At 39.7% G+C, this 27,007-nt stretch overlaps 3 protein-coding genes across 3 annotated transcripts in view; 2 read left to right on the top strand and 1 right to left on the bottom strand.

The window, feature by feature from the left end:
• The window catches only part of slc12a2 (solute carrier family 12 member 2), a 75,747-nt gene extending 69,677 nt beyond the window's left edge, over nt 1–6,070 (top strand). The window contains exon 27 of the mRNA XM_067575191.1: nt 983–6,070. Coding sequence (XP_067431292.1) covers nt 983–1,118 — 136 coding nt within the window. The 3' untranslated portion in view covers nt 1,119–6,070. The remainder of the gene's footprint in view (nt 1–982) is intronic.
• Nucleotides 2,480–11,949, bottom strand: LOC137171324 (major intrinsically disordered NOTCH2-binding receptor 1-like). The gene is made up of 4 exons (XM_067575275.1): nt 11,803–11,949; nt 10,437–10,685; nt 7,029–7,131; nt 2,480–2,595 (listed from the first exon to the last, which is right to left on the bottom strand). Exons 1-4 carry the CDS (start codon nt 11,947–11,949, stop codon nt 2,480–2,482), a joined length of 615 nt encoding a protein of 204 aa, XP_067431376.1.
• Nucleotides 11,950–16,562: 4,613 nt separating this feature from the next.
• The window catches only part of ajm1 (apical junction component 1 homolog), a 30,884-nt gene continuing 20,439 nt past the window's right edge, over nt 16,563–27,007 (top strand). The window contains exon 1 of the mRNA XM_067574782.1: nt 16,563–16,677. The gene's annotated coding sequence lies outside the window, so the exon portion shown is untranslated. The remainder of the gene's footprint in view (nt 16,678–27,007) is intronic.

Below are 27,007 nucleotides of genomic sequence, written 5' to 3'. Positions count from 1 at the left end.
ACAATGACTATGTCTTACCTCGCTCTATAACAACCACTTCTCACCTCGCCCTGGAACATGTATGAACAGTTCTGCCTTTAGACGTCCCTCTGCCTTAAGGCCATGTTCAGACTGAAAAAAACACAAACCCTCATGTGTGATAAAGTCATAAAGTACGAGACTGATAACAAAGAAATCACTTGCTTCAGGAATATTTATTCTGATATTAGTATTTCCATATAAGAATGTTAAGTTACTAAACCTACCACACATATTACAGACAAACCCCCCCTAACTGTATACAAAGCAGCTACAACAGTAACATGCTGCTCTAACACTGATGCTTCACTATTAATAATCTAATGATGTCATATATAATAATATATCAGTCAGAGGGACCAAACCACTACTTTTACTGCAATACTTTAACTACATCAAGCTCATAATACTTATGTACTTTTACTGCAATACTTTAACTACATCAAGCTCATAATACTTATGTACTTTTACTGCAATACTTTAACTACATCAAGCTCATAATACTTATGTACTTTTACTGCAATACTTTAACTACATCAAGCTCATAATACTTATGTACTTTTACTGCAATACTTTAACTACATCAAGCTCATAATACTTATGTACTTTTACTGCAATACTTTAACTACATCAAGCTCATAATACTTATGTACTTTTACTGCAATACTTTAACTACATCAAGCTCATAATACTTATGTACTTTTACTGTAATACTTTAACTACATCAAGCTCATAATACTTATGTACTTTTACTGTAATACTTTAACTACATCAAGCTCATAATACTTTTACTGTAGTAGGGATTGTCATGCAGGACTTAATGGAGTATTTTTATTTGGTGTATTGGTGTCCTTTACAGAAATGGGAGATGCTAAAAGTTCAGCCATAGAGCTGTAGTGTCAGACGTGTTGATCAAAGCTCACTAGTGTCTGTCCTCTCTGTCCTCCATCTCTCCTCTGTGCAGGAGCCTGCCGTTGGCCAGGAAGGGCGCGGTGTCCAGCGCTCTGTACATGGCCTGGCTGGAAGTGTTGTCCAAGGACCTGCCGCCCATCCTCCTGGTGCGCGGCAACCACCAGAGTGTCCTCACCTTCTACTCTTAGACAGACACACAAGGAGAAGAACATCCAAGTCTCACATCCACTTTCTGCCTCTGGGAGCAGACCCACATATATACACATCCCAGTTCCAGTCCAAACCTAAAGGTGCACCACATACACTCCAGAGATGCTAGAAAACACAGCCATTGATGGAAACAGTGCTGGTTATATGAATAAAAGATGAAGGAAGTGATATTGGTTGAGATGGAAAAGCCCTACAAGATGATGGAGAAATGTCAGGGTTGGGGTGGTTGTAAAGTCGCCCACTCTGCTCCCTTCTTTCTATTTATTCCAAAATGTCTGGGTTTTTCTCTTGTAGCTCTAGTTTCTTCTAATTTCCTCATGAAAATTTCATATTCGTCAAGTTGATTTACTCTCAGGCTCCAAAAGCAGTCGTGCACAATGTTCACGTTGTTGTTCTCATGATATGGAATATCTTTATGTCATATTTGTTAAGTTAATTGGACCAGTTGTCGTGTTTGTGATGCAGCAATAATCACCCTGTTGTTTTTCCTTCAATATTGGGAGAGAACCATGCAGAATGCTTTGCAACACCTTCTAAAGCCTTATGGATGTGCCTTCCAGTTGAATCAGATGAAATAATTAATCTCTATCTAGATTGACAATATTATCTATTATATTGGTGGATAATAGTTTTATTGAGTTTTAAATGTGATTCTTTCTTAGTTGGAGCATTGTATTTATGCGAGTGGATTGCATGAATTTAATGAAGGGTGTCCCCCCTGATGGCATGAAGAATCTCTGTCATCTCTCTTTCTCTCTTTTACCCTAATCAACATGTGTTTTGGGCCATAGTGTTTTTATTTTTATTCACTTTTGAGTCTTCCTTTTTAAAGCTGTTGTATATTTACGATGGCCTCAGCTACTCAACACAAGACACAATTTAGCTTTTAGGCACAGTGCCTAAAAAATGTGTATATGGGTCTTAAATTTAAGATCTTATATGTCAGAAAAGATGTGAACCTAGTTTTTCATCAGCCTTGTAAGGTGGAAAGACTAGCTCTCCCATGTAGCTGCTGATAGACTAAAGTGTTTCTTTCGATGACTTTTTGTGTTTCTGTGTCCACATGTACGGTTCTTCCCCTGAAAAGAAAGTGCGCTACCCAGCGAGCTAGTTAAAACCTTGCCTTAATGCTAGAACTAACGATTGTCATGGGTTCCTTTTCTCTTATAAGCCATACTGGCTGGACGGTTTGTGGGTAAATGCAGATAGCGATCCGTGAGTAACATGTTCGAAGTGTTTTCAGCACAATTGTCTTCTGTACTGTATATGCATCTTCCACCTGTTGTTAGTCTGTTACATTGCTTACTGTAGGTCCGCTTGTAGCTGGGGAAGTGGTCATTTAACGTATAACCACTTTGCCAGTGTTAGCGCCGCAGTAGACTTGAGTTTTGCACTCATGTGCTTGTTTGCCGTCTGGGTATATGATGGACTGCTGGTCTCCCATTCCCACAAAGCCTAGATGGGCAGAGAGAGTGAACGCCATGCGAGTTTCACACTGGAAGACTTGCAGGCAGGAAGAATGTGACATTAGAATGTGTCAAGGCTGAGTGAAGATATACCTCTATGCATATGAGCTTGTGTTGCGTGAGTACTTGTAATAAAAGTCCATCACTCCTTCATGTGAAAAGATCTACTTGCCTCAGTTCATTTAAGGGGCACTATAGGCACGTCCCCCTCCTGTACTCTGTAATGATCTCCTTTAAAAGCACTGGCTTCATACAACGTGGAGCACTTTCAAGGGTACAATGCCTCCAAGAAGAAAGCCATGTATCAACCATTTCAGTTTCAAACACTGACGTTCTAAATAAGTCAAATTTTATTACCTGTTCCATGCTCATGGAGAATATTGACTCCTGATTGGCCAGTCTGTGAAGTATTTTCTCTGATGTAACAGTCCTAAATTAAAACTTGTTTCAGCTGTTACTATGCTACAACCTCTACTTTTTGGAGTGGTAAAGTTACATTTATTCTAAAGGTGTCCTCAGACTGAACGCAGATTAAGTTTTAGAGGCAGCAAGAATTCAGATAAAGTGGGGAAAAAAACGGAAGTATAAGCAAATTTGCCCCCTGGCCACATCCACGCTAGAGGCTGTATGGATTTATGAAAGTACAAAAACAAAATAAAAAATGAGATGGGTCTGCAAAAGAATGTGATCAGTAAGTAAAGTCAGTCAACTGGCTGTTGAAGGCGAATAAACATGAGAAAAACACTAATTGGTCAAATTTTTGCTAATAACTTGAGTCAGAGATGAGCTTTGCATTCAGTCTGAACACACCTTAAAGTTAGCGAAGGTGGTGCCAAGATCAATTCTGGGTTTGAGGCCACAGTGTAATAATACTCTGCTAGCTGTGCAGTTTATCAAAATAACTGTGCAGTTCATCATGGATTATCCCTGTGTCCAGTGTTTGTTAATGTAAGCCACTGGACCTAAGCTGTTTCCTAGCAACACAATTCAGAGGAAATTTTGCCTACTCTGATTATGGTTATAGTTTAGAAACTGCCACAAAACTAATGGAACAAACAGGGTTCTTTTTATTTGTTGTGTACTTTTTCTCTGCTTCCCCCCCAGAAACAGGCAGTTTCAGCATTTATCTTGTTACTTTCGTGTATTCTGACCTTTACTGTATGCAGTTTCAAAAGAGGAATGTGATGCTTAGGTTAGTTGAATGTACTGTATAATAATGAACACTACGCTAGGAGTTAGCATACATAGTCGTCTTTTGTTTTCCATTCTCATGTATATGAATGGTTTCCTGCATAGACTGCAGCTCGCACAGTGCTGTGTGTCAGCTGCATTGTGCTGTTAGCATTCACACAGCTGCATCCATCACTCCTCACTCTACACCTGCACAATGTGTAGGCTCAGACTTTTGATATACATACACATGTGTGTGTGTGATGGGGGAGGGGTTGTTATAAGTGTATAAATGCATTCAGTATATATACATTAACTATATACACACTCAATCTCACCAGTGTATTTAATACTTTCCAAGTTTGTGAAAAGCATGTTCTGGGTGAGGAAACTTTTTAAACTTTGAAGGCACAGTGAAGGACAATCCCTGGTTAAGTTATAGCGCACACTAACAGCCCAAGTGTCAAAATGTTTGTATCTAGATGTAAGCAGAGGTCTGACCTGAAGAAAACCCATCAACCTGATGTGCAGAAATTACTTTTCAAAAGAAGAGACTCAGTCCAGAATAGACCCAAAGATAATCAAACCTGAATGAAATATTGTACAAAAAGATCTTGGTTAAAAAACTCACCTACTCAGGCTGTGAAAACAATTACATACTGTCCTCTGTGGCTCTGGAGGAGCTTTGTCAAGTCTGGGAAAATAACCCTGATGATGTCACAGTGATGTCATCAGGGTTATCTTGGACTGGTCTGGACTTTACATGTTTTTTTCCCAATAAAATGCTATGAACTAAAAAAGACTTACTTGCGATCTGGGAGTGGAGAGTTTAAAAGACATGCGGGCAGGCAGACAAGGTCAAAGGACAGATGCTGTTGATTTGCATTATGGGAAATGTAGGATCCAGAGTTTGACCTTTATCAGGGACTAAAAGTCAGGATATCTCTGCTTCTTCTGCTTCGGTTTTGACCGTTCTATTTTCAATGCATGTCTCTCACAAGTTCCCCAACTGTATGTAAGCCAAACTAAATCACTGGAGTGTCCCTTTAATTGGCAAGTCACTGCTGCACATATTAGTATGTACAAATATACATTTACTGGTAGTATGCATTTGGGTGAGTACAGGATTCAATATATCAGTGAGCTAGAAGGAGGTTCTGACGTTTGGGGGCACTACTGTATGCTTTAACAAAATCAGGGAGTGTTTCTTTAAACTGTTCATCATTCTGCTGTGAAGCACTCACTCTTTTACTGTTACAGAGCAACACCATTACAAACAACAACACGGGTTTCTCTATATTTGTATATTATAGAAAAAAAATATGCCTATATATATATATATATATATACACACACACACACACATATATATGTATATATATATATATATATATATATATATATATATACACACAAACATATATATATATATATATATATATATACACAAACATATATATATAAATGTATCAGTCTGACCTGGAGGGGATCTTTGTCTTTGATATGTCACATTAAATGAAACAAGAAAACCTCCTGTCAACATTTTACAACCAAATAATAGTGTTTGTGTGTTGTTTTCTTCATGATTGTCCTGATAGATGACTGACAATACTACTGTGTTCTACTGAAGAAACCAAATGTCACCTGCACTCATGTCAGCCACCATGTCATCTTATGACGGCTCCTAATCATTGTATGTATTTTTTTGCCAAAGCCCCCCCTTTCTCTCCAGTCCCCATCCGTCATGTGTCGAACCATGATGATAGAATATAGTGTAAAGAAATCATAAACTGGTCTTTGTCCACACAGCAAACATGAACTAACCTGTAAATAAACTTCGTAGTCTTATGGCATAAATTAAGGGAGTGGAATAATAATGTCAAAATTCAATATGGAGAAAGATATTTATTTTAGTTCAGAACTTTCTCCGTTGTTTTTTTTTTTCTTTAATATTTTGGTTTTGGTTGTAAGTTAATTTGCATGTTGATCTTTTTTCTTTTTTTTTTTTTTTTGCCTTTTGATTTTAGCTAATTGTGTCTTTTTCTCTTTTTGAGTCTGTATTTCTATCTTTTCAATGCCTTTTGAAGAAAAGACATGACGACAAAAGCAGATCAAACCTGTTTTCTCCTGCTTTCACACAAACGTGGATGGAATCGACCCAGCCGGTTGAAGCAGTAATGTTTTGATACACTGTACTGTTAACAGTCACAGATATGCTTTTTCTAACATTTTAACATTTATGATTACCAATACTTTGTACATCTTTATTGCAATAAATAAATCAAATGAAATCAGTTACATTCAAAGTCTCCTTTCATTCTCTATAATTTTTTTATCCTGCACTACAATGTATTTAAGTTTTATGAAGCTTTTGTAAAACTATTGGTTAACATTGATTAAATGAACTTTACAGTGTACAAATGTGCAGAACAACAATCAGATCATTTAAAGGAATCCATCTGCTAAAGCTTAACATCAGTTCAAGACACTTCTTTATGGAAGTTGCAAACAATAAAAAAAATACATCAAAATTACAAAACTAAACTAATGATGAAAAATGAATGAACATATATTTACAATGATATGCTTGTTTGGTTAGACCTTCGTGGCTTTGGGGCCTCTAGTAAAAATATTAATTACATAAGCTGAGAATGGCAGTGGTCACTGCACGTCTAACCACACCCAGGATCACTGTTTTGATGTGGTTAGTAGTGTGCTTTGTTGCACCTTTAACCACACCCGACAATGATGTCAGTGTACTGACACACCCTGGAACACACCTGAACATCACTGCAGCGAGGTGAGAAGTTCAACCACTGGAGGTCAGCAGAAACAAGATTTTCAGTTGGTGTGACGTTACTCTATAGAGCCACTTTTCCAGTGTTAGTCAGTGTGTTTGTCTGTTCTTCCAGCTCTTTGGCACAGAGCCTGATATCTGTAGGTCAGATTGCTGTAAAGTCTGCCTTTGATATTCATATTCCTCAGAGGATCAATCCTTGACCACCTTTAAGTCAAAATGTTTACTTATACACATGAAATATCAGAATGTAAAGTGCAGATTGCTGAAATGTCTACTTCTAGTTCTCTGTCACATTCAAATAAGAACAGAACTATATATGACCATCACAAGAAGAGGATAGGATCATGGCAAAGTCCTCATTAATCAGTCTTTCTTTTGTAGAACCACAACTGGCACTATGATGACAATAAGGACTGCACAAATAGACAAAATGATTAAAGAAAGCAGTTTACAAAGTTTTTTCTTTTTCTGTTCTGCTTCTTTCTTCTTCAGTAAAGAATCAAATCCTGGTGTGTAGAGATCCTCCAGCCAAAAGTCCAGATCTTTAGGAGTCTTCTCTTCCTCCTGTGAAGACAATGAAAATAGGCCTCAGTATGAAACATCAACATATAGCAAATAAGTCCTGTGACTCCTGTTGTCATGAATACATAGACACACCGGTATGATTTCTAAGTTGTTAGTTTATAACCTGCTTGTATGTGAAGTTGGGGAAAGGTCTTGGTTAAAGCAGAAGTCATAAAAACATATTACCACATGAATGATTACAATACTTCATTATAGTTATTCATGAATTAGAATCTTATCTATTAATTTTTCACATTTTACTTATTCCTCACTTTGGAAAATTTGATTCAGCACCATAGCTAGTTACTTGATCATGTTAAAGGACAGGTTCACAATTTTTCAAGTGTGTCTTTTCTTGCTGTAATCATTCCTCCTGTTCATACTGACCATTAGAAGATTCCTTCATAATGTACTTACAATGGAAGTGATGGAGGACAAAATCCACAGTCCTCCCTTTGTGCAAAACTGTATTTAAAAGTTTATCTGAAGCTAATATGAAGCTTCAGCGTCCAAATGAGTCAAATCAAGTAGATATCTTTCAACGTTACAGTCTTTTTAGTGCCAAAGTCCCTCTTTTTGTTACTATACTTCCACCACAGGTCAAGAAGGAAACACTGCCAAAATTGGCAACTGAAAAGTTGTTGTTTTTTTTTACTCTTCGGGATGTTTATATTTTATTTATTTAGTTGTTCAGTTAATTTTATTCACAACACGAAGGTCTCCTTATTATGTGTTCTTTTCTTTTCTTTTGTTACTACTAGTAAACGTAATGAACATTTAAATATATCAAGTATATATTAAGTATATCATATGGAATCAGCCTATAAAATACTCATGGTGTGTTAGGTCCTTTAGTGTTCACACACTGGGTGACAGTACTGCATCATTATGTTAGATACAAACCACCTGCAGAGAAAGAATGAATCTGACAGCTGAATATTGTTTCGAGACTAAAGCAGTTGAGTGCTTATTGCACACAATCATTTGCATAACATGTATCAGCCTGTACAGTTTAATAATGATGATAATAAAAATTAAAACGCAAGTAAAATCAGGAGAGGCTCCGATAAAACTATGTTTAAAGAAGGGACTTAAAGAGATCATTGAGTCAGCTGACCTGATCTCCTCAGACAGATCGTTCCAGAGCCTCAGGCCCTGACTGCAAATGCTCTGTCCCCTTTAGTTTTCAGCCATGACTCTGGAATAGATAAAAGACTTCTGTCTGAGTATCTCAAAGAGGTCAGAGATATAGCAGGGAGAGAGGCCATGAAGAGCCTTTAAAGTAATTAGGAAGATCTTAAAATCTATTCTAAAACATACTGGGGGCCAGTGTAAAGAGGCTATAACAGGAGTGATATGATCATGTCTCTTGGTTCTGGTTAAAATTATGTTTGGAGTTGATCAATAGATTTTTGGTCCAGGCAAGTAAAAGGCTGTTGCCATAATCCAGGGATGAATGTGTGTAAGATGGTCTCTGTGTCTTTAAAAGTTGGAATAGGTGATATTTTTGAAATATTTCAAAGATGATAAAAAATGATTGCACAAGCTTTATGGTGTGCTGCTCAAAACTTAAGTTAATATCAAACCAGATGCTAAGATTCCTCGCAACAGTGATGTGCTGGGAAACAATGACAAGGATCTCTGTTTTCTTTGAGTTCAGTTGAACTTGTTAAGTGAACTCAGCAATCCAGGGTCTGTGGCTCTAATAGGCGGGTATATTTGCATGTCATCAGCATAACAATGAAAAGAGACACCATGTCTATGAATAGTGTGCCAAAGGGGAAGCATGTATAAGGAAAATTGGTCCCAAGACAAGCCCTGAGGCACACCATACTTAACAGAAGAAAATGAAGAGACAGTTGCTCATAGAGAACCTCCTCTTCAACCGGTAAGATGAAAACTACTCTAAAACTGTAGCAGATATCCCCACCCAGTGCCTCGGTCTGTCTAACAGGATGCTGTGATCGACTGTGTCAAAGGCTGCACTAAGATCCAGGAGTACAAAGACTGAGCACATACCATCATCAGCAGGCATTAAAAGGTTGTTGGTAACCTTGAGCAGGGCAGTCTCAATGCTGTGACACTTCCAGATTGAAACTTTTAAAAAATGTTGTTATTTTCCAGTGCAGAGAGGAATTGCTTGGACACAACTTTGAAATCGGTCTATAGTTTTGAGGGAGGGAGGGATCGTACACAAGCAGTTTAAATATAATCAGAGAAACAATCCTTAGACAAGGAACTATTAAAAACAGAAAGCAAGAGGGCCTGACAGATTCCATGACTTTTAGTGAAATCTTTGTTGGTATTACATCTAGAGGGCTGGAAGATACTCTCATATATGACACTGTTTCTAAAAGTTCAGGTAAGGTAATGGGATAAAACTGGCTCAAACCAGACCCGCTCAAAGATTATTGGAGTTAAACAGGATCTGAGTTATTTTTGTGACCAAATGATAAGGAAATCAGCGAGCATATCGAATCCACCTGAGCATGTCTTAGCAGGTGAATTCTGATTGCTGCCTTCAGGACGTTGCTGTTCCTCTGAGTCCTTTATCCCCCCCTGCTGTCCCACTCTCAACTCCTCCTAGAGGTGTTTTGTTAAATGCTTTTTATGCTTATACAGCATCATTACTTTCTGTGTCTTCAGACTGTATCCTTTCAGATTCTTGTTTATAGTTATTAATTTCTTTTGTCAATTCCACATATAGTTTTTTAAGCTTGTAGCCTTTCATTGTTTTTTCTTTCTTTCCTATTAAGTGTGTGTGTGTGTGTTGATCAAGGTGGTGAGCTGTTGTATACAATAGCCCTTAGCCTACTGGTATAAATAAAGTTGTATTGACCTGAATGTATCAGCTAGTTGGAAACATTGAAGACATATGCTTCTTAAAAAATCAAACATTTACATGATTAAACTGAGAAAAAGGGGAAAAGTGAGCACGTAAAACAATAAGAGCCCATAAAAACGATATTGGAGAAAACCAATAATTAATTCTTCATATTTTATCGACTGATTGATCAGGTGACTCATCTCTGGATCTCGATGCTTACATGTATCCGTGTACAGTCTTTTAATGATGTTAACAAGGAACTATTTTTTCCTCATCAATAATGACTAGGCTGAGCAAACTTTAGTGGTGCCAATTCCTCTGAGAATTTACAATTTATTAAATCATCAGTTGCCTGCATTTGTGTTTCCCTTCATCTGTCCAGCTGGCTGTCTTTTTTCCTTTACACCAGTCCATCCCTCAGCAAACCATTCATCCTGTCAATCAGCTTCTCTTCTTCTCCCTAGATTACCTTTAAATAGTCTGCGAGGTTGCCGTGGACTGTTTGTGTGTCGTACTCCCTGACAGTCCAGGAAGGCTTGGACTTCTCCTTGTCCACTGCGTCCATTGATCTCATGTCCATATACAGAGGGTTCGTCTTAATGTTGGACTTCAGAGTGACTGGAGTGATGTGCTTCTCCAGATATCTGTCCACAAACACCACAGGAGTGCCCTCTGGTGATGGAGGCGACCTGCTGTCAGTCTTCACCCTTTGCTCCCTCTGTGGAGACAGTGAGGCAGAGACGTGAATTCTCACCACATCCTCCTTCAGGCTTTCAACACTTACTCCAGACAGAGAGGAGACACAGGAGACATATATGCATGGCAGCCTAATTCAGAAATCTTTTGCATTGGCTGCTTTTATACAGGAAAGTAGAATCGTTGTAAGCAGGCGTGAATTGAAATGATACCTTCTGTCATAAAACAGTACATAGTCTGGGATATGCCTGTATACAATACCTACAGCAATCTGCCTGCTAGACTGAGTTTGGCCTGACGGTGGTGCTAGAGGGAAAGTCAGGAGTAATCAAACCTTGGGGATTCATCCTTTGGGAAGCATGAATGTCCAAACCACGTCTTCTTGCTCTGGACCAAACAAATCATTTAAACTCCATTTTACACAAGGTCAGTTTACTCATGTGTGGGGGGAATACCCCTGAGACAAGATGAGTTAAAGCTACAGCGTGTTGTGTATTTGAGCAGTTCCTTGTTAAAAAGTGAGTGAAACGTAGCAACCACACAGTAACTATCCCCCTGTAATATTTACAAGATGCCTGTTTTTCATGCCTGTTTTTTTTCATGTGATCAATTATTTCTCAGTGGGCTCTTTGTGACTCCAGAGAGGATAAATAAACCCATCAGCTCAGTGACTGGAGTTTGATTTCCCTACACGGGTCAATGCAAGGCTGATGATGCATCATGACATCACCAATGAAAGACATGAGGTCAGAGTTAAATAGTAATCGTATCTTTCCTCAGCTTGGATCAAATGAACAGAACTACAGGTTTACTGTAGAGGTGCAAATTCCCTAAATAATTTACAACGGATCAATAACCAGAGTCTTCACTTCACTTCAGCTCCCAGCATCTCAGGATCAAACATTATAGTGTACTCCTGTCCTCTGGATATGATGACTGATTAATACTGAATGCACACAATTCCAGACTGTGATGATGAAGATATGTCAGACAACTACTCAATGCACATCATAAATAATGTATCTGTAATGTGGAATAACATTTAAGGAATCGAACACAGTTATCTGTTTGAAAGGTGAGAAATATACACACACACACACAGCAGAAGATGAACACAGTGGCTGTAACACAGCTCTGACCTGGAAGTAGACCCTGTTCTGCCAGTGTCTGTGACTGGACATGACTGCCCCGACCTGGAACATGCCGTGTGTGGCCGGCAGCATCCCCACATCCAGCTGAAGGAACTTCTCCGGGTGGTTGTTGTTGGGAAGAACAGAGATGTCCATCCTGGGTCTGTTGCTCGATCCAAACTGACTGCTTCACCCGCCAGCAGCCTGGCTGGATGCACATGCTCACTACAACATGCACGGTCTGTAATAATTCATGAAGAGCAAGATATTTATGAGCCTGTATCACTTGCAGGTGTGTGTAACCCAACCTGACCATTAAGAGGTTGACGCTAGAAACCAACAGTGGAGGGGTGGAGAGAGGTGGAGAGAGGTGCAGGCCTAGTGCCTTAGTTTACTAAACTACATCCATGCCGGTGAGTATTGTGTTACGTAAAACCTGCTGCTATCTCTACAGAAGAACTACACTACTGTGGCTGATGCATGACACATGACACATGACAGACTATGATCCTTGATCCCTCATGTCGTTTCTGCTGTGCTGTCAGTGAAGCTCTTTGGTTCAGTTTAAGACACCTTCATCACTACTGGCCACATAGCTCTGAAATACATCATGGTGACCTCTGACCTTTTAACTGGCACTATCCTCAGGTCACAGTTTACTGCTGATCAACACTTTAGTATGTTTAAAACTAATGACAGATTTCTATTCATTTTGCTACAAATATTCATGATCATAAGGTTCCTTTTCCTCTAATGTCACCATCAGCTCAAAACTTATTGCACTTTAGTACAGGACAAAAACAACAACAACAAATTGGCAGATTGCCACAAAATCCTAAGAGCAGAGCTGCAGAGACGATGCACTTTTAGAGTTTAATCACCACATGAGCCTTTCTCTAGCCTCACACACTTGTATAAATGCTGTTGTATTGTAAGGTATAGACAGTGGTGGAAAGTAACTAAGTACAGTTACTCAAGTACTATACTTAGTGATGCTCCTTTATACTTCCACTCCACTACATTTCAGAGGGAAATATTGTACTTTCTACTCCACTACATTTATTTGACAGCTTTAGTTACTTTTCAGATGAAGATTTGACACAATGGATAATATAACAAGCTTTTAAAATACAACACATTGTTAAAGATGAAACCAGTGGTTTCCATCCTTTTTGACTTTTGATGTCTTACAAAAAGCAGTGTGTAGTCGGGGTCACATTTCACATGTCTATGAGTTATTAACAGCTCCACCAAATAGTGATTTTTCCCTCTAAACTTCTCACATGCTTTCATTTCAATAAATGTTCAAATGATCCAATATTTCAGCAAAAATCAAAGATTAGAGAAAAATTCAAAAACTGAAAACAGATTTGTGTATCAGAACTTTGTTTTTTCTTCTTTCCTCTCCCATTAATCATCTCACGACCCCTCAGATTTATCTGCTGACCCTTTGGAGGGGCCCGACCCCTAGGTTGGGAATCACTGGACTAAACTAGCTAACTGTATATAAAGTAGTTCAAACTAGCTCCATCTGTATGCATTCATGTACCATCAATGCATGTTACTAACTTGGCTTCTTCCCCGGAGTTTTTTGTGCTTTCTCATCTGACAGGAAACCCTGGGTTGCAGGCCGAGCCTTTGCGGTCCTTCGCAGTCCTGTTGGTGTCCTTCCCTGGCTATTGCTGCTGTTATTGTTATTGTTATGATTGTTGTTATTTTGTCCACCCCCCTCTTTCTTTCTCTCTCTCAACCCAACCGGCCCACCGAGAGCCGGGTTCTGTTTGAGGTTTCTACCCGTTAAAGGGGAGTTTTTCCTTACTGCTGTCACCAAGTGCTGCTCATGGGGGAATTGTTGGGTCTCTGTAAATTAAATAATACGGTCTAGACCTGCTCTATGTGAAAAGTGCCCTGAGATGACTTTTGTTGTGATTTGGCGCAATATAAATAAAAATTGATTGATTGATTGATTGATTGACCTCCATCAGCTACAACAGTAACATGCTGCTCTAACACTGATGCTTCACTATTAATAATCTAATGATGTCATATATAATAATATATCAGTCAGAGGGACCAAACCACTACTTTTACTGCAATACTTTAACTACATCAAGCTCATAATACTTATGTACTTTTACTGCAGTAGGATTTCTCATGCAGGACTTTTACTTGTAATGGAGTATTTTCACATTGCTGCATTGGTACTTTTACTTAAGTAAAGGATCTGAATACTTTTTCCAACACTTGAGACCCCTTCTCCTCACATGCAATCTGTATCTGGATATTTCATCTGCAGAGGGAAAACCACACGTTTACTGCAGATGTAGATGCACATAAAATAGCTTCTTGAGGTGGTACAATATGCAAAGTGAGGGTCAAATAAGAGCAGCCCAAGTAGCACCAGTGCTAGCAAGCTCCTCCACTGACACTGATTAGCTTCTGACAGTAGCCTGCTTAGCAAGGCTACTGAAGAGTAACCTACAGATGCCTTCATCTGTCTCCGTCTGTCATATGGCTCTTACCTTGCACCATAACCTTGAGAGTATCCCACAGTACCTTTGACCTGAGACTTGGTTGTTGTCCACTAGTCCCGCCTGCCTAATCTGCATTCTGAGATCAGGTTTAAAATATAAGAATGTTTACTAATACTAGATGTACGTGTATTAGGATGGATATGTTATCCATTATGCAGATAACATATGCAGATACAGACAGTCCTTCAGACGTTTTGACATGTGACAGTACAGGTATAAATGATAAAATGAATGATGGCTGAATTCCATTTAGCTGCTTTAGTTTCAGGGTCCTGGTATTGATGTGGCTCATTGTCACACTATCATGTATCCTGCAGGCAAAATGTCTGCTGTGAAACGGTCTGTTGCAGGTTAATAACAGATGGAGATCATGACTAACAAGACTGGTACAGCAGTTGTACTCGTGTGTAATTATTGATCCTATTTTTCATGACAAAAAAAACAAAACAAAAGCAAAAAAAACAAAAAACATTTCCTTTTAACTGACCACACAGTTTTCTCATTATAAGCTTCTACATAATGGTCAGGACACTTTTATTATACATATTTATGGACAAGAGCAAACTACTTTTATTTTTACCCTTTAAGATTTTTTAATTTATTTATTTTTTACTATTGGCTAAATTAATAGTTAATAAATTATCTACTAAAATTTAATGAACCATTTATAAGCCATTAATGATGAGATAAATTCCTTTGACTGATTGGACAGAAGTCCACTTACTTTCTTGAACTGGCTAAAGAAGACCTGGACATGTATTTATATCCGCAGATAAGAACACCATCCAAAAGTAGCCAAAAATGATTTTATTAGTGGTTTATTACTGATCTATAAAGCATCAGTAAATGATCCTTTAACATTTCATGGTTCATACACATTTGCAGATGGATTTCCAGGATTTCAACAAACCAACTTTCATGAGCAAACATTCTATGAATTCTGTGTAAACATGAACGTATAGGTGTCAAAATGAACCACAATTTTTCCAAAACACATTTGTATACAGTAAAGCTGGGTGATAATTCAATATTATATTATATCATCTTTCAGTGGAATTGTGATGACATCACCATATCACATGAATATTTAATAAACTTGCTACCCATATTAATTATTCAAAGCAAAGTATCATTAAAAAGTAAATTAAAAATGACTTACACATTTAAGTGCATTGAAAATTTTGTGGTTTTTTTTTAATGTTAAAGGGCCATTACATTTTGATGATTGATTGATTGATTGATATATTAATAATGTGATATTGATATGAAACTATATCACCCTGTCAAATGAATGACTGGGATTACAGGCTGCTATCTGACTGTTACACACGTCTTGTCAATTGAACCAAATATATAAAACTTTTTTTCATAATTTTTTTCCAAAACCTTTAGTGATTGTGAACCATAAAACAATGATGCATATTTATAGAGCTTATAAACAAATTATGAAGGATGATTGAATAAAAAGTGGTAGCAAGCAGTGTGTAACACCTTTTACGCATAATATTAATATAAAACGACATTTATTTTTTTTTTGCTTTTTGAAGGTTTGCTGTTCAGTTATTTACAGTAAGGGCTGCATCTAACAATTATTATCTCTATTAATCATTTGATTGTTTGAAAAAATGCTTGTGAAAAATGTCAACCACAGTTTCCCAGAGCTCAAGCTGACATTTCCAAACAGATAACCCACAGCAAATACTCACATTTGAAAAGTTGGAAACACTGAAATTTTGCCGTTTTTCCTTTAACAATGACTTTATGATTAATCGATTATTAGATCTATTGCTGATTAATTCTCTGTTTATTAATTGACTAATTGTTTCAGCTTTGAAATGGGCTAAAACATACCCTGACTCATGATGGTGGCGCTAAGCTAAAGGTCATGGAGGGTCATTAAGACCACTAGTGTTCTTCCTGTTGGGAGCGTGAATTTGCACATTTCCTTTATGGAGATATATTAGTCACTGGCTAACAGATGGAGGACGAGGCAATCACAGAGGGCTGCTCCTGTCACTGACACTGCTGCAGGCGCACTGGAGAGAGAGAGAGAGAGAGAGAGAGCGAGAGAGAGAGAGAGAGAGAGAGAGAGAGAGAGAGAGAGAGAGAGAGAGAGAGAGAGGGTTGTGGTTGCGGGCAGATAGATGTGGATGGTGCAGCGGGGTGGCGCAGCAATCCCCCAACGTTGTAACGTTAGGGAGGAGGAGAGAAAACACCCGGTAGTCTGACCAATAAGGCGGATATTGCAGTTTTACCTTTTGCACATGTCCGATGTCGTCATTGGGAAACCACTATCGCACTGCCTCGCATCGCATCCTGACAAAAAATGGTGGGAGTCCGGACTGATGCGGTAAGACATGGAGCTTTTGATTTGCAGAGCCGTGTTATCGTGCTCTCTGCACGGCTAGTGTGCAGGGAGACACCGATCAGATGATGCATTTTACCTCCACTAACTGGAACACATCGTGGTGATTTGTCTCCCATATTCATTTCTGCTTAGTTTGACATCACTGCGACGGTCCCACAGACTGAGCACGATATGGATCGTGCATCCTATTTTCGGATCTGTACACTTATCATAATCATGTTGCATTGAAGCGCTCGGAGCTCGCAGAGCGTGTCGTTCTGCTGCTGTATGCTCTGTGCACGGAGGGACGCAGTGGGTAATTCGTCCTGCTCATTACTGCCCAGTGCAGTCATTTTCCCTCTGGCTGGTGTTGGACTAATGTGTTCCCATCCTCAAACACTGACATCATCCTCATCAGGATTCTGGCTCCAGGCAGCAGCTCTTCATGCAGCAGCAGCAGCAGCAGCAGCAGCTACATTACGCAGTGTTTGCTAGCTCAGCGCGTCAATGCGACGTTTGTTCGGACTTGATGCATTGCTCTGCGACCCAAGTTCATTTCATTTCAAATGAGACAGGCCCTCAGCACCGCACTGTTGCAGTGTTAGAGAGGTTGCATGGGTTGCTCTGATTTTATCACGAGGAGACCGGCAGTACCGCGGGGCCACTGTGTGTGTGTGTGTGCAGATAGATATAGACAGATAATCCAGCCACAGCAGCCAACTTTACTTCTTTTTCTGCAACAAAAATGCAAACCCTTGTCAGTTTTCACTGTAATTTTTGGAAGATCTTTAATACTTTCATCTTAAATCTATCCACTCACTGGAGTGATGATTATTTTCATTATCAATTAAACTGGTATTGATAATTTACCAATAATTGTATCAATTATTTAGTCATACAGTGTCAAAAACGACTGAGAAATGCCCATCACATAATGGCCCCAAGTGGCATCATCAAATACATATTTATAGTGTTCAATTTACTGAAATAAAATATAGAAATATAGCAAATCCTCACATAGGATAGGTTGGAACCACGCTGGTCTTTGTAAATCATCTCATCACATCAGCAATATCTTTGTATTGTGCATTCAATAAAGTCAGATTTGAGGAGAATAGAAGCCTCTGTCAGCCTGCAGTACCAGGCTATGGGTATGTCTTTGAAGACAGAGTGATGGAGTGAGGAAACGGCAGCTGTGGCCAAACCCAAGCCTACAAACATGTCAGCTAGATTAGTCTTTTCAGGGGATTCATTTTTTAAAAATTGGAACATATATTGGAACCTGTCCTGTTTTCTGCAGTTTATTTTCTTAAATATGTTTCAAACTAAGACTGTCAGCCAAGCTGGCAGCTCTGGGCTTTGAGCTAAGTGATGATGCAGTATTCATATGATTTGGGAATTACAGTAATTACCAGTGTTTGGTTTGTAAATACTGTTCATGTCAACATGAAAACTGAAACTTGTATTTTTTTTTATAGCTGCAAACAGGAATCTTTTCCATCTCTCTCATCCACCCCATCATGCATGCTAACATGCTCACAATGACTGATTTTTTGACAGTTTTGTGTTGCTTTTTTTGCTTTTATTTTATTGCAAGTCATAGAGTAGTGAAAGGAAATGAGGGGGGTAGAGTTGACGCTGTGACTACTCACACTGACAGTGTTAACATGCTTTTGTTTAGCAGGTGCAATATGAATTGTCTTCAAGGCAATCCATGGTGTCCAGTGATTGACCGACTGGCTGATCAGTCAACTCCCACTCATAGATCAGTATATATTTCATCATTGGTGTTTTTGAAGTTCAAGTTCACCACAATTTCTGATATATCCCAGCTGACACACACTTAGGTGTCTTAAAGCCAGGATAAGGTCTTAGCAGGTTCCTGCAGCTTAGTTGCACATTAACAGGATACTGCAGAACTTATTACACTGCGGTTGTACTTGAACCTGTATGAGCTATAAAAACTGGATGAAATCAGCAATTTAGTCCTATAACTTTTTTTGGAGAGGAATGTCTGCAGTTGTTTGTAGCTGTGGAGAGGAGGAATTCATCTATCCATTATTTTCTTGATTAATTGATTAGTTGTTTGGTCTATAAAATGTCAGAAAATGGTAAAAATGTCGATCACTGTTTCCTAAAGCTCCAAGTGACATCCTCAAATGTCTTGATTTGTCCTGACCGACAGTCCACAACCCAAAGATAGGCTGCTGGAATCAGAGAATTTGGACTTTTTCTTCTTGAAATGACGATGACAATTAATTGATTATAAAAATTGATAGATTAATTTAATAGTTGGCGACTGATCATTGCAGTTCTAGAATGATCCCAGACATTGGTTGCTGGCAATTTGTACACTCTACTGGAGCAACTGTTGCCACAGAAAAAAATGAATAGTTGCTGTCTTTGTGTTTTGTTTTCTAGAGTATACAGCCAATGTATGCTGATGTTTCCATACAAATCATGTATGATGATGAGACATCCTGATATATTAAATAAAGGTCAAGTTGCCCGCTATCCTTACAAATGATGTTCATATATTTCATATAGGATGATCCTGCAGGAGATAGTGGGCCTTTTATGTGGTGAAGTGCAGAGTCAGGGGTGGTAGATGGGTGTGTAGTGCATCTGACTTTTATGTTGAAACCAGAGTTTGTGTCCTGTCACAATCCATCAGTTTGCTTTTAACCACAAGTAACCATAATCTTCCTTCAATTCTAACCAAGTGTTTTAGTTGCTTAACAAAGTGTGTTTGAACAGATGTTGGTCATTGAGCATAATCCAGCATTTTGCAGAATTATAAAATGTTCTGTTTGGTGATAGGGTGACATTAATGGCAGAGTGCCACCTTTGCTGAGTTCATTATTCAAAGTAGAGATTGGGGTGGTGGACAGGCAGACAGTGCTTCCGACTTTCATGCCTTTCATGCAGGAGGTGGGAGTTTGCATCCTGTCATAATCAAACAATATGATTTTTTAAAAAACTATAACCTCAGTTTTTTCCTAACCTTAATCATCATTAACCATACCAAACCACACTTTAGTTGTACAAACAAATAATTTGATAAACTAACAATGAAAAATCAAAAACAGGAACAGGGACTTGCAGAATCATCCAGTATAAGAAATTCTGTTTTGACGATGAGGTTGGTGGAACATATCAGCAAGCTTAAAAATATCAATTTAAAGTGTGGAAAAATATGACTTCACTCACTTCAGTACTGAATATCAATAAGGACAGCTGCAAATAGCAAGCTACACAGCAAAACATCAATATTGTCAGTGGCTGGCACAACACAATACACAGTGAAATTCATTCATATGTGGACTCATCTGACACATACATGACTTGAAGCGAACTGAAACTGCCACAGCAAGATAAAGATCTCATAATTATTATGAATGATCTCATAAATCATAATTATGAGATACAGAAGTCCAAATTACAAAAAATGTTTCCAATTATATTTTCTTTAGTGAATATGATGCACATTCATAACTAACAGAGCTTCAAATAGAGCTGATAGCTGAGTCTCATCTACTGGCTACATCTGTGACACACACGGTGCTATACATGATTGATGTGTGGAATCTTATCTGCAGCAGAGATTGCTTTAGCACATTCCATCTCACAATACTCTCCTCGAATCACATGCATGCAATTGCCCACTGAAACTTGCATGCACGTAGCTGGCCAATCGGGACGTGCCTACCAATTACATGTGTCTCACACAGTACATAAAGCAGTGCTTCGCTGTTGCTCTCATCCTTCTCACTTCAGCAACGGTGAATCTGCTCACTGATCTTACTTCTCCATGGATGGAGTTGCCGCTCCAGCAAGCTTGTTCCTGCCCGTCATGTCCTGGCTTCATCGCCGCTGCTGACAGACACCTCTTCTGCTTCCCTTCGGTCGGGACCACACAGAGAGCGGCATGATGCAGCCACCACCCTGCATTTACTCCCGAGGACTTCCTCCATTTCAGCGCCGGCAATGGTGTGGCCATTTTTGGCTGTGTGATGTCTTGAGTGACCTGGAGCTCAAGATAGATCTCGCTGGAATATTTAGAGAAAATTTTCCGGCTGAGCACGCAGCTGGCTGTGGCAGCTAACATCCTGGTAGTGTTTGGTGTTGCTACGGCTAATATGCCACCAGACGCCCCCCTTCCACAGAGGAATGGGTTGAATTTCTGGGCCACACCATCGACCAGATTAGTAACCTGATTCAGGAATTTGCTACTGCTGTGGGGCATGTTATGTCGCTTGCCACAGTGGACTCACATCACGTGTGGCTGGGACTCACCGCCTGACAGAGAAAAGACAGACCTCATGGGAGCTCCCATATCTCCTGGCGGCCTTTTCGGGTTCATTTCCTCTGTCACCTAGCGCTTTAAGAGGCCAAAAAGGTGACGAGGTGCATTGCCACAACACCACGGCAAGGAGGAGAGCACGCAGACAGGGCAGAGCACCGTCAGCCCCCACCACGTCAGCTACCTAGACCACCTGAAAGTAGACGCAGAAGCCCTGCACTCGGGTAGAGTCTGCAGTGTTAAAATGACTGTTAGAGGAGAGAACATCACATTGGCACGGGCAACAGCCATCCCCCTGGATGTGCTATTCATGTGCTCTGCTGTGTTGAAAATGTTTTAATAAAACAAATTACATTTTCCACCAAAGAGCAAAATCCTCCACCCTCCTCTCATCCGCCTCTCTGGCCTTCCATAATGCTGTGATGATAGCAGCCCAGCCGGCTTCATCCAGCTGGTCACAGAGGCTGTGTAATGCAGAAAGCACTTGCTCAGCTGGCACCCCTGCCTCTCTTCCCACAGTTAAGGAAGCAGATGGCAGGCAGCCTCATTCAGCTACATGTTATATGCTAGCCGGAAAAAGTTCAGCGCTGAACCCATTCATGAGTGCTATGTTAAGCGCAATGTTGTGAGAAAGAAACACATCCCACCCGACATAGCGTCACAGAAAAGCAGATCTGTTTCTTGCTGTGCTCGCTGTTGCCGTTATCTATCGGATGAGTTAGCACAGCTTGTCTCTCCAGCTAACGGTGATTTAGCTAGTGGCGTTATCTCCTCTCTGAGGAATAACGTTTTGCGCCCACAGATTGGCCGGGGAGAGGACACTACATATCTGCTTAGTGTCAACACTGTCTCCTGCTGTTCTTGCTGCTGTCCTTCCCGGAATCGGCATACACAGCCTATCTCGCGGGTAAATGATAGCGCAGCCAGCGGCATTATCTCCTCCTTAAGGAGTAATGCCCCAGGCCTGCACACAAACCAAGGAGAGACACAACATCAAATGCTGTGATGAGGCAGCAGACGGTGATGACGGCTCTTCCGTTTATGGAAGGTTTGGTGGCAGGGAGGGCCGGATTGGGGTACCACTGCTTCCTGGCTGCCGCCCCCCAGCTGACTGCCCACCCTCTGACACAGTTTTATGAGGAATGGCATCACAGTTGCGCGTTAATGGAATAGGTGGACGAGACACTGAGACTGGGTTATTCACTCCAGAACTGCAGTGTTCCACTTCTGTTCTTGGGCATCAAGGAGATCTCCGCATCCTGAACCAGTGCATTGCCCAACAGATGTTCCTCATGCTAACCATCAGGAGATTGCTGGAACTGGTTCAACAAGGCAACTGGTTCACCACCATCAACCTGAAAGATGCATATTTTCACATCCATGTGGTGCCGAAGCGCAGGAAATTATTGCATTTTGCCTTTCAGGGGATCGCCTACAAGTACACTAGGCAGCTGTTTGGCTACTCCTTGGCTCCCTGCACATCCAGCAAGTATGTGAATGCGGTGCTGCAATTGCTGCATGACCAGAGCACGAGGGTGTTCCTCTACTTAGATGACCTCATTGTCATGGCCAGTTCCAAGGAATGGGCCATTTTCCAAACAACCAAGTTGGGGCTGCACCTAACCTGGTTAGGTTTTGCCATCACCTTGAAGAGGAGTGCTCCCCATCCATGCCTACAGGCAGAGTATCTGAGAGTTGTGTTCGACTCGGTCAGTCTGGTTGGCTGGATGCATACATGCAAATTTCAGTGGCCGATTGCGTGCATATGATTGGAGGAGAGTGTTACTCATAGAGTCCAGTAGAGGGCTTCACTTGTCCTTATATAACTAGGGTTACAATATTGTTACCTTCGTTATTGGACATTTTTACAGGATTTCACAACCTCTCTCCTCTTGTTCAGGGAGAACCATGCAACAGCATGACGAGAGATTTAACAAACTCCTTCAGCGATTACAAGAGAGGCAGCCAACACTCAGCACTCTGTGTAAGATTGCATTGGAGCAGCAAAATCAAAGACTGATGCAGTAGGGAGCACACGCCATCCAAGAAATGCCGCTGAAGCATGAAGTTTCTTGGGGCTAGTGAACAACAGTGACAGATTTATCCCCAATGTAGCCATTGCATCAGGAGATTCATGAGGCAGTCCTGCAAATGGATGCAAGAAACAGAGCAGGGAACAGCATTTATAGAGCTGAAGAGACAGCAGCTCACATGTAATGACATACTTCAGTCAAGAGGCTGAGGCACGTGATAGTAGAGACTAGTCCAGTGGAATTAGTAGATATCATGAGCCAAAAGCAAAGAGATGGAGCACACACACCTGTGCATGATGCTAGACAAGCTGTGTGTGATGTACAGTGCTGCTATGCTTAGAGGGAAACAACCAGCCAGGATTGACAAGTCGATACCGAGATTACAAATGTTTTAACATGACAAGAAAGCATTTGTTTTCCACGCCTCTACTACCTCTAATGGTAACCTGCCATGTACGTAGATATTTTTAGTTTTATTTGTTAAGGTCACTGAGATTTCTGCCTCCACCTGAATACAATGGAGGTGGATTAAATTTAGTTTGTGCTGCTCACAGCACTGAAAGATAATGTTCAAAAATGTCAGTAACGTCTCTTTTAAGAAACCCCAGTGCCAGACCCTGCTGTGAGCTGTTCTCACTGGAACTATGTTCTACTGAAGAAGTAGTCCCCATATAAACTGTTAACAATGTGTTCTGTGGATTGTCCGTGGACACAAGGACACTGTTTCTGGAAAGAAATATTTCTGTTGAATTTTGCAACTGCAATTTTTAAATAGTATAAGTAAATGGTACCACAGATGACTGTAGTAAACCAGAGATAAAGTGTCAGTGATATTCCTTACTTTTTGCTATTCACCACCATTTTTGATCTTGTCAGTTGTTAGGCCAGAACCAAAAACAAATTTGGGCAATAATATATTGCAAGATTGGCCCACAGCCCACATTTTTCCTGGAGCCCCATAGCAGATTAAACGGGCCCTGATATAAAGCTGAGGTGGAGATGAGCGGAGACAAACGAGGTGCAACTGTTAAAGCTGGAAGGAGCTGTCAGTCATAGCCTTAATATCCTCTTAGTGGAATGACAATAGTCAAGACAGTCACCATTAGAATTAGAAGAAACCTCACTTCAATTTAGAACAGCTGCTGGCATTTACAGGAACTGAATCTTGAGGTATGTCCACAACTGCCTCAGCACAGGGCAGCACACACACTCATACCTGTGTGAATATTGTGCCATAGATCAACATTTTGATTAGTTGATGAATAACCAAACCAACCCTTTGTGTTGGGCTGTAATTACCTTTCTTTCTTCCAGAACTGTGATGTGTTGTGAAGAGATGCAGTATACCCTCCCCCACCAAACTAAAAATTTTTAAATTCTAGACAAGGCCTTGCTAAGGTATCATTATCTAGTAAAGATGTTAGGTTAGATAGTTAGGTGTTGGTCAGTGGTCTGTTGCTTTCAGAATGGGTAAGAAGGCCAGTGTATGCTCCACAGGCCCAATGTTAAAGGGACCTAAATAACACAATTTCATATCCTCTCAGGCTGTAAAGTTCCAGTTATGTCACCCTTAACTAACAGCTTCTTTATTTGCAGTGCCGTGGGTCACAGAACACTAACAAAGCATAGCTTGCCGACTGAATTATAATGGAGCTTGCTACCCATTCTTAGCATGTTGCTAAATATCACAGCCTTTTATCTCCCATATGAGCAGGAGAGGGGGAGAATGACATTTAACCTAATTTTTGCTTAGAGAAACATAGTGGAAGATGTGACTTTTGTGACCTTACTGTATAGTGTTGTCTGGCGTACATTGTATTGATACACCTCTCTGCAAGCATTACCACTGAAAGCAGTACATCTTCTTGATAAACTTTAATGCTGTCAGTTCTATGGAATCTAAAGTCATACATCTACTTAGACTTATTTTATGCATTATGCATTAAAGCAAATGATATAACAGAAAGAGCTCAGTACGTTTGTATGGGCTGGCAGAGAAAACAATGATAATGAGACTGGACAGATGAGGTTACTGAAAAATAATTATCTGTGTGGGTTGTTCCCATTATCAGCCACTGATACCTTATACCTGCACCTCTTCACAGTATTACAGAGCTTTATTTGAGATCTATATACAGTTCCCCACTGAGATCCATTATCCACTTATGATATTTCTCATCCACATTATATGTATGCCGTGTGACTTAATTCAACTGTATCTTAGTTTAAATTCATTGTATCATAACATATGTACATTCTGTAGTAGCTACTCAACAATGAGTTTAGGATATTTATCTCATATGAGACGAATACTTCATGAATATAGTGTAACATTGTAGGGACTGTGCATCCTGTCCAGAGGCTCAGATAACAATAGAGAGTAGGTGGTATATTCATTACACACCCACATCAGGATCACCACACCCTGCTTGGTGATGTGGATTAACTCTTATGTGAAAATACACACTGACATTGACTGTTGCCACCAGTTTATCAAAGTGAAACTACAGGCCCATGTGTGTTATTTACACACTACCACTAAGTATGCTAGGACTTCAAAAATGTATGTAAATACAAAAACTGGACTTGACCAGTAACATTTGACCAGCAGCTCTTGTGTGGTAAAATAGATGCAAGTATTCATTTAAATTCCTCTCATGGTTCCAGTGATCCAGTCAGTAGGACCACAGAGAGGTCAAACCAGATGTACAGCTGATGCACAGCAGTTTTGAAATCATCAGTGGACAAGCAGAGGACATGTTGAGGTCACACATGCTTTGAAATGAAAACTGTGTGCCCGGATAAGTAGAGAGGGATTCTTTGTGTGCTTATTAATCTATGCTGTGCTTGGTCATGCAGTTTAATGTTCTCACGTTTAGTAGATTGAGCTCTCTGGTTAATCTCTCTGAAACAGCCTAGTGAATCATTTTGCCTGTTTTGAGCTGATACTTCTGTGAAGCGATATTTGAACAGAATAATACTGGTCTGGACAGTGAATGAATGAAATAGCTGTCTTTCCTTACTGAAGATAGAACTGAGTTTATTTTCTATGACAGAAATACAGTTTTTATTCACTATTTATGTCTAGCTGCTTCCACTTTACTGTTTTTTGATTGCTGGTAAGATACCTTCAATAAAACATAAATCAATCAGCATGAAACTCAACACTTCCTGATGGTTGATATTAAAAGACCTCAGTGTTTTTTTTACCAGGCTTTTTGTGCTGGCCACAACAGTAATTAACTACATAAATACTGGATTTAATTTTAAGTCCTCCTCCACTCAAAAGTATGTTTTTCCTCTTGTTCCTACAGTTGGATGTTTGAGCTTCATTGTTCAGAATGATGTATGTGCAGAGTATGTATGTGCTCATTGCAATCCAATTTTAAGGGGCAAGCCTAAAAGCATGGTTTGTGACATCATAAATAGTTTGGAGCGAATCGTGGTTCAGTATTCAACTTACACAAGTGTGATGTGGAAACTTGAAGCCTCCAGTGCACCAGCACTGAAAATGGACTTTACAGTGAAATCGGAGACATCATATGTTGAGCAAGTTAAATTTCTGAAATAAAATATATTTGCATGTTCATAGCTTCTGGAGTTTTAATTGAAGGAGAAGGAGTAGATGCCATTTTAAGGATTTTAAAGTGGTAATTATACTTTTTTTCAGACACACATTGTTCCAAGCAGAGTATTTTTTTGTCTGAATACATGTGTGGAGGGAATCTTTAAGATTTTGTGACATTATTCAGAGATCAGTTTTATTTTATAGTTGTTTTATTTTTAAGTATCAAACATAAATGTTACCATTACAGGACACATAATACAAAGTTACACACAGTAGCACATCACACACACCCACACAGGCACCCACAGTGTCGACTAGAAATGACCAGTGTATGTTTGTCAAATCAAAAGCAAAATTATTTGTGTACATGAGAATACCAATAAAATGTAGAGTCAGTGGTTACAGAGTTGAATAGCTTTTAGCAGACTT

Source organism: Thunnus thynnus, chromosome 19, assembly GCF_963924715.1.
Source record: "Thunnus thynnus chromosome 19, fThuThy2.1, whole genome shotgun sequence".
Taxonomy (NCBI): domain Eukaryota; kingdom Metazoa; phylum Chordata; class Actinopteri; order Scombriformes; family Scombridae; genus Thunnus; species Thunnus thynnus.
This window is presented reverse-complemented; position numbering and strand designations above follow the sequence as displayed.

Excerpts from the sequence above, each read along its gene's own strand:
- LOC137171324 (XM_067575275.1), bottom strand. The coding sequence starts at position 11,949 with ATGGACATCTCTGTTCTTCCCAACAACAACCACCCGGAGAAGTTCCTT. Across the intron at positions 7,132-10,436 it reads ACCTCGCAGACTATTTAAAG|AAGACTCCTAAAGATCTGGA; the intron begins GTAATCTAGGGA and ends CAGGAGGAAGAG. Across the intron at positions 2,596-7,028 it reads ACAGAAAAAGAAAAAACTTT|GCTTTGTGGGAATGGGAGAC; the intron begins GTAAACTGCTTT and ends CTGCCCATCTAG.